Genomic DNA, 8870 nt, shown 5'->3' on the forward strand with positions numbered 1-8870 from the left:
GAAAAGTAATTTCGCCTCTTTTTTAAATGGTCTCGATAATAATAATAAACGATCCGATACGACCATTTACTAAAAAAATAACGTGCAAATCCTAGATGCAGCGATGTGCACATGATTCTATTTTCTATTTTAATGGGCATACATACGCAATCGAAATGATAACGTTGTTTACGGCATTGATTGATAATATGAGGCGCTTTTACAATAGACCTATGTGGCTTTGACTCGAAGATATCGAAATCGTCAAACGCCATACTTATTTACTGCAAATTACTATTAGGAATTATTGATTTTTTTCGAAAAGCAATACACTGAGATATGTCTCTGAATTTTACAGCTTTACATACATAGCATCAAAACGTTGATACTTTTCCGGTTTCGTTTACAAACGCTACCTAGAGTCAGGCCGAGAAGCCCACGTCGTAATAAACCCTGTTCAGGGTATCTTTAAACTATCGGAAATCGCTGGGCGAAGAAAAACGTGGTCTCATATATACCTCTAAAGCGATCAATGAAGTCTGCTTGGGCCGAGTAATAATCGATGTAATAATCTTTGTCACTTCTGTTCATGATTGACAGTGTGAATCCTCTTGTGTGTGTGACCTCGATTGTGATGAGTAAATTGGGAGAGCAAGCACATTTACGAAACGCTCGGTTAATTTTCTAGGGTAGAAGGTTGATTTACTCAATTATCTGGGAAAATGATTATCATATAGTGCTTTCTTATAGTCTGTTAAAGATTCCAGCCCTAAAAGAATAATTATTCGCCAATCATTGGCCAAAGCATGAATGTTAAAGCCGGCAACATTATAGAAATGTATACAACAACAATATGTAAAACATAATTGAATTAAAAAAATCAACGATGCATAAACTATAGTTCTTTTCCTCGTTTTGATAATATAAAATATAATTGCTTTTTCGGCTTCGAAGTTTACTTGTTTTAAGTTAACTATCCGTCGAAGCTTTCGAAATTATAATGGCCAACCATATCAAATCAGGAGGCAAAGGATGTATCCAGTTCAATTCTAAGGAATATTATTAACGGTTAAATTCTCCGAATTAAATAAATAGCACAATTTTTTTGGCATAAAACAAACGAAACCGCGTAGTAATAAATATTCAAATGTAATACTGAGTAAACTTATATCGCACTACACAAATTTATTTAGTACATTATTCTAGTGCTGTGGCTTTTGCTGCATCGTAAATATAGTAAGAAAGGAGCTTTAATTCGGAAGAAAATATCAGGCTCACTCTAAAGTATAACATCGATTTATTACGAACCTGCTGTCTAGCGTGACGACCAAAACCGTAATGTATACCCAAAGATTAATTAATTATTTAAAAAAAACGCGGTATTCCGCCAAGGAGACATTACGGGTAATAGCAATCAATTTCGTCGTGAGTGGACGGGGCTGTCACCCCATGCGTTGATCTGTTCTGATTTTTGAACAATTAATTATATAGCATTTGCAATGAGACAGTGGTAAAAGATAACAAAAGTCACTGTATTGTTATTTACACGTTTTTGTGGATGCATCCAAGTGCAGTACATGTTTCTTACAAAGACACAATTTGGACCACAGAGGTGACGGGTACTTGTAGGTTCTAAGGCGAAGGTACATAGGTAACGTATCCGCTTGCTAAACTTAAGGACACCTCGCTTGCTGCCGTAATTAAACAGAAGCGCAGAACGTAAAATTTTAAACATTTATTTGGATTGCTGTACAACTGGATAAAGAGCATTGAACTACAAAAATTACAATTACTCACAGTGAACAGGTGACGGTGTTAAAATGTTAATTTAAAACTAATCGGTTTTATTTAGATTATCAACAGGCTAACACGTATTAAGGTAATTAACATAGTCTTCTTGCGAAATTATTTCGGCAAAATTAAGTAAAGATAGAAAAACGTATGCTGATATTGATTTTTTCATGAAAAAAATGTGTGCAAAAGTTGAAAGAAGTGCTACGCAATAAATAATTAATATAATAAAATAAATATAATGAAATAATAAGAATGGAATCGTCTGAGATACATTTTTGTTATCGCTATAGCACTTGCGACGATTTTTGTGGTATAAATTTTGATGACATTAGTGACTGGGCTACCAATAACGCACGTAGTAAAATAAATTGTACTTTGGCATAGATTGCCATGTCGATTGGCAATAATAGTGCTGCAGGCAGATCCGCATCCGAGCACTTTACCACTTGAGATAGAGAAAATTTGACGAGAGCCAACGATTATGTCAAACAATTATCCTCTTTACATGCAACCGTGTTCTTTTTAATAATACCCATACAGAGCATCTATCTCGAACTGGCCACTTAAGAAAGGTATCAACATCTCAATAGAAATAGATAATGAACGGCAATATTTAACATTTTCAAAAGCCACGACGGGATGCACACACACGCACACGGCAGTCGCAGGACACAGATATCCCATTGTCATTAAATAAAATAAAACTTCAATATGAACAAATCACTTGGGTTTTTTGCCAGTATTACACATCGGTAACCAAGTGGTGTGCACCTCGAATGATTCATACTCGCTAGAGGTTTCTAGAGGGCATTGTTAGCCCCTCCTTTAGATGCCGGTTCCTTGTTATGGCATTATGCATCGTAGCCGCGGCTGGACGTGGGGAGGTGCGATTTGTGAGGGAGAGCGACTATTCTCCACCCATGAGGTTATTCTGGTGAAAAATATCTCAGGAAAGACATCTGCTCTAGGATCAATAGCACATATCGTGGGATTACTATGCAATCAGTACCAACCCGTATGTACCTGGATTCGATGTTATTCGGATACGTTTCTCTAATTGAAAACTACAAAAGAGTGTTCTTAGAGGTTTTGGAATTTTGAAGACCCAAACTATTCTGATGTTTTTTTAAACTTCTTGCGATAATAGCTGATGCGAAATATATGTACGATATTTTATAGCAGGGTTGAAAAATGACCCGCTAATCTATTTAAAAAAATATATATTTCCGAATTGTCATGTCCTATAACTTATCTTTAGAATTTTGTTAAAGAAATTCATTAGGCAAGCCTCTTAAGGATTTTTTAGGCAAGTTTAGTTAATCACACTATATACAACTTAATTTAACAAAATCTCATGGAGAATTAATTGTTCAGAAATACATACGTTACATTATATATTTCATCCAGAGCACAAAATCGAGTTTATGCAGATCCATTTGATCGTTCAGGTAACACGTCGTTAGCCATCCAGGTAATAAAAGTGCAGCATAATACCAAAAGTAATAGACAATTTTTACCGATTTCTTATCTGATATAATGGGTAAACAGGCTAAATTCAATTTTCAGCGTTTTTATTGTTCACAGAAAACGTGTCAATAAAAAAGAAGCATGTTCCGTTGGCAGAATCTGAAGCAGGAACCCAGCCTTTGATTTATTCTCACACTAAAATTATTTCTGGACAAGGCTTCTTCGAACGGAAGAAGTGTATTTACGAGGAGTAAGAATAAAAATATAAAAGTAAATGTATTTCCTAGCCACTCGAAGTTACTCAGGAAGAGACACTCTGTAAAAAAAAATAACTTATAAGTACCGAGCTTAAATACTCGCTTACTTCTGTGCAATAGGATATTTAACACATAAAAAAGAATCTACAAAATTGCCTTTAACTTAGTTTAAAGTTATCTGGCTGGCAAAATAGCCTCTGAGAACGTTTACGTTGAACAAAGTTCTTTGCGGAGTGGCAATTCGTTCTCAAAGTAAAATTAATAATAATAGAAATATCTGTTTGTTATCTAACGTATCGATTCATTATGAAAGTATTTGAAATTTCACCAGTAGCCTGCAGTTAATATAAACAAAATCAGACAAATCTTTGAATCTGCCGATAACGCACGATGCAACTCAATTTGGTTACTACGATTACAAATTCATGGTGAACTTCATTTGGTGAGAGGCACTCATTAGATGGTAATGATTTACGTCGAAAGCAACTTGAAATCCGAACTCACCAACAGAGATAACTTTGTCGCTGTTTGTTAGCTATTATTAAACTAAGTTGGTAGTTCCATTGAACTTCTAAAAGGAAATAAATGCGACTAGGCTCTCTCATATGGAATACGCCGCACCAATTTGTAACAAACGTGAGGTGCAGGAAGTTATCGTAACTCAAATTGTATGTATGCTTTCAACGTTTCATACTTTTTCAATGCATACAATGCTGAAAAACATCTTCAACAAAGGATAACACAATTTTTTTTTTTAATATTAACTTTTTGAAAACTTCTGTACATTGCAGGGCCAGTTTCTGGAATAGACTCATTCCATGAACCGTCCTCTTGTATAAGACATCCAAATTAGCAACAACTCAGAGGTGTAGGTGTAGATAGAATTATCAAGCAAGATCGTGATAAGTCGAAGTGTTACCCTATCGATCATTTTCATCGCGCTTCATTTTAGTTTGTTTTCCGCCTATCAGAAACAAGTTCATTTGACAAATTGACTTTGTTAGCAATTACTAGCGCAATCATTTCAATCGATTTGGATGAACTTATGCATACCTACGGTATAAGAAGTTGAAAACTTGAGATCGTTATTTCGTCGATTTTACCTTTTTTTGTTATATACTGCAGTCTTTTTCGTCAGTATTAAGAGGTACAATGTTTGGGATATTTACAATGGCTATACAATCTGCAGTTTCTAAACGAGATGTACAGATGGACAGGCGACCATCATACATACAGCCTGTTAATAAAAATAATTTATTGCCAAATTTGTATAGGATCTTTTCAATTTGCACGCGCCCAAACACACTACAGCTTGAAACTTTTTGGGCTTAAGTCCTTGGTACGACTGCTTATTCTATCCCGCGGGCACTGTACATTAGCACGACTTCTTTAACAAAGTGTACATAATAAATTCAGTGTTCTTTTCGAATATGAAAAAGATATAAAGAATTACCATAGGCTACCGTAAAAGTTTCTAGCACCCTCAACTCTTTTAATATAGTTTCAAACCCGTCTGCATCAATTTACATTTTTTTCAATGCCTTTCAGTCAATGATTAAAAAAAACTCAGTGATCTTACCACGCCGCATTAGCTGATTGGGCCCTATGAATTATTCGATATCCTCAGAGGATTTCTTCTCATAGAATACATGCGTTTACAAGTGAAGTAATTTACACGGCTTCTATTTATAGTCAAAAGAGTGTTGCCATGACACTTCACAATGCAAGCCTGCAGGTTTCAGTAATAGACTGAGATGGACCTAGTTAAATTTCAGTTCTCTACTGCATGAGCCCCGTAAGAACACCTTACAGCTCTGATTCGTAGTCATTTACTATTTAAGGGTCGAAGGCTGAGCCAACCGCAAATGAAGAAGACTACCGAACAAGATATTGCATGGAAAGGATGTCAAAGACGTTCATTATCGATCATATAATAACCCACTTAGTTACCTTAACACAACGGAATTTCTCCGTGACAAGCACACTTCGTCTCTGATGAACTTACTAATAATACTTAACTTGATTTTTGCTAGCGCTTGCTAAACGACACTAATCTACGCGGTTTTCGCAAACCGAGCTCGTTTTGTGAACGACTGAATGAAATGGTTAAGTCCTAGATAATCTCACTTACCCATTGCATAATACAACTTGCATTCCGTTAATGTGTTATTTAATAAATAACATATGTATATTGCACGCAGATGGTGCCTTATACATTGTACAGTAACAGTTAGCAAAGTAGCGCCGTGCACAGCAAAGCATGTACACATAGTATATATACCCCTATTCTTCAAATACCACAGAACCCAAATATATGTAAATAATTGCTCAAATTAATCGACTAGGTTCTCAAAAAAAAAGAGTTTATTTTCCTTCGCCGCTGTACTTCCTATTACTGTTATTAATACAAAGCACTTTGTAAAACCTCGACACTGTCAGTATTTCCAACTGCTCGGGTTCATCACAACTGTTTATTAACACATTACTTTTTTTTTTAATTTTTATTTGTTATATTAACACTGCTTTCTTTTTGATGCTGTCTTTCGCTCCCTTCGTCGTTACCTATTCACTGTTTTAATAATATACGGAGAGTATGCGTAATTGTGTGCATCTGTTTGTTTTTTTATAGACGTGAACATAATAACAATACCATTCATGATAATTACTATGTTAATACTAATAATAATATTATAATACCTTTCGTAATATCCAGCAGTAATCATGATAGTAGCAGTAGTAACAGGCTTAGTAAATTGAATAGCAAAAATTAGTCATTTTGCGGCGTTTCCCGTAGACTTAATCTCATTTTTTTTGTATTTCAAAGTTTTATTTTTCTGCTGCAGCTGTGGCGGACAATACGACAATTGCAGTTGCAATGGTATGTATCTCCTGAGATGGAGGTGCTCCGGTTTCACACGTCACCATCTTCGACTCTTCTGTGCTCCATTGAGCTGTCCATTCGTCGTATCATTCGTTCATTAAAGCTCCGAAGATATTTACTTCGCTTTGGGACCTCCCAGAGGTTGTCCTTTGTCTTTACCTCGCAGTTTCACACCAAGAGCCCTTTCGAGTTTCGTCAGAATCTGCTGGTTGGGAATGGCGCGGCCAGCTTCGTAATCGTTTACCACCTGAGGCTTCTCACAGATTTTCTGTGAATACAATAGTAACTTGCAAGTTATGGCTCAAAGACTAAGAAACACGAAGCCAAAAGCTTTGTGTAATGTTCGCCACATTTCTCAAGCATAGCTATATTTTAAGGATGAGAACGAAAAACAGTTTAAGTAGGTTAGCGTGACCTTGGAGGAGCAATTTGTGATGTACTTACAGTTGCAAGATCCTTTTGAGTCAATCCTTTAACTTGACGAACCTGCGCAATCAGCTTGCCAGTATCCAGATCAACCGTTTTGTGTTTCAGGACATCATCCTCTCGGTCCAACTTCGCCGAATTCAGCGTTGTCGTCGGATGTTTGTTCGATCCTGCGTTAACTGTGAGCGTCAAAGGAACCAACCGATCAACTAACCAATAATCAATTAGTAACTATATATTAAAAAGGAACAAAATAACAGAGCTCTTGTAGACATAACGGTAGCGTCAACTATAAAATGTAGATGATATTTTTTTTTAAGTAAAAGCTCTGTAATCTGTAAATCTTCTGGTCTTTTGTATTAACGTAACAAATCGCCGACTCATCGGAGATAAAATACTATAGGAAATGATGTTGCTAAGCGTGTAATAGAGAGCATTAAGTGCAGATAAAAACGACCACCCTAATGAGACTACCATAGTTTGGCACGTGCACTCTTTGAAGAATGTATGCCAGCCGAAGGAATGCTTCTCCGGCCTGTAATGGTACGATGCCTTTTCTATCAATTAGAGGTCAGCCAAGTACTAAGTATTATTCCAAAATTAATTTTCGTTGGTCCGGCCAGTAATCTATTCGTTTCGAACTTTCTAGTCAATTTACTGCTGAATAACCATCAACTATTTTATCTGCAATGTTCATTTTGAATATGATACACACTTAATTCAATAGAAGGTATAGTCCTAAGCAACAGTTCCACACAGTTTACCCCGGAGGCAATTTCGATCTAAAACTGCAATTGAAAAAACAATACTCTTCAACATCATTGTTTTAAATCGACGACGACATTAATGGCGAAAGGTATACAGTGAAATAATGAGATGATTCTGTACACTTTTTTGTCGTCTCAATCTCCGCTCCAGATCTTTGCGCCTGATTTATCGCCTGCAACAATAAAATTCATGCAAACGTTAATACAATATGTAATAGTCAGTTATGATTTTTCCCCATTTTGGCTTATATCGATCTTTTATTGATAAATGTAGCTTTGTTTTTTGTTTTTCTCGTGCCACAGTAGAAAGACATTTCCTAGAAAGTAAGTACATTGAAATCCGTTTTACCAAGATCATAGACGTAGTAGCTCACCGCGAGCGACAAGCTTAAATTTGACTAATAACAATTTTCGTCACCTATTCTTCGTGAAAAACCAATTTTGAGGAGAAAAATTGCCAATATTCTCAAATGTTTTAGGGCCTAGGCCAGGAAAGAATACTTATTTTTTTTGTACACTTCTCTACACTATTGGCCGCCCAGAAATCTACTCAAAACAAGTGATAATCGATGCGGCTTAACTACACCAAAAACAAAGTAGAATCTGCGATATGCCGTCGAATCCTCTACTGCGCCGACTAACAATTTTTATTTAAATGAAAAAGAACTTTTGCGAAATCTAAACAGATGACAGACAATGCTTTGATAATTGCTAGCGACTGGCCGATAGTTTTACATAGGGACACCAAAAGAGTTCTTTTTGCTGCTGTGGCTAGAGATGATTTCCTTAAGACCGTAATGGTCACTTGTAGAAATAGAGCATCATCACAAAATTGCAATGAGCTACTGTCGAAGAATTGCCGTTGCTTTCGTTAAGATACCTGAGCACTCCTCATCTGCGAACCCTTGACGGGCTTTTTACGAAGAACGAGAACTTCGGTGTCCATCGTGAAGAAGCAACTTTGTTCACTCGGCAATGTGCTACACCGAATTTTTGAAAACCACTATTGCCTGCGCAAAAACACTCTCTCCAGACTAAAGACGTGTATTTCTCACATCCAAATGTAGGACGATTGACTGTTACGCTCTGGTCAACACAACGAAAATGTCGTCTGCTCTCGTCAAATAATTGCCGCTAGGAGCCTTTTAACGCCCTCGCCCTTTCCCTTCCGCGCTGATGCGTTTGTTTTGAGATAAAAGTCGGATGCATATAAATATTTTCGTCAAACCTCAAAAGAGAAAGGTACATAGTAAAAATAATATGATACAAGGACGTACATGCTTCTATGCAGATCTATGG

The 8870-nt window shown here is 36.4% G+C and overlaps 1 protein-coding gene across 2 annotated transcripts; it reads right to left on the reverse strand.

Moving 5' to 3' along the window:
* Nucleotides 1–5834: 5834 nt before the first annotated feature.
* On the reverse strand, nt 5835–8684 carry mbf1 (multiprotein bridging factor 1). 2 transcript variants are annotated; one of them, XM_086978032.1, is made up of 4 exons: nt 8452–8684; nt 7693–7744; nt 6823–7013; nt 5835–6646 (listed from the first exon to the last, which is right to left on the reverse strand). In XM_086978032.1, the coding sequence occupies exons 1-4, from the start codon at nt 8515–8517 to the stop codon at nt 6494–6496; spliced, it is 462 nt and encodes a 153-aa protein (XP_086834158.1). In that variant the 5' UTR covers nt 8518–8684; the 3' UTR covers nt 5835–6493. The 2 variants fall into 2 exon arrangements, with proteins under 2 accessions (XP_086834158.1, XP_022657469.1); XM_022801734.2 differs by having other exon boundaries at nt 6823–6983; nt 8452–8681.
* Between the last annotated feature and the right edge of the window lie 186 nt (nt 8685–8870).

The sequence above is a fragment of the Varroa destructor genome, unplaced genomic scaffold, assembly GCF_002443255.2.
Source record: "Varroa destructor unplaced genomic scaffold, Vdes_3.0 BEIS01000001.1, whole genome shotgun sequence".
Lineage (NCBI taxonomy): Eukaryota > Metazoa > Arthropoda > Arachnida > Mesostigmata > Varroidae > Varroa > Varroa destructor.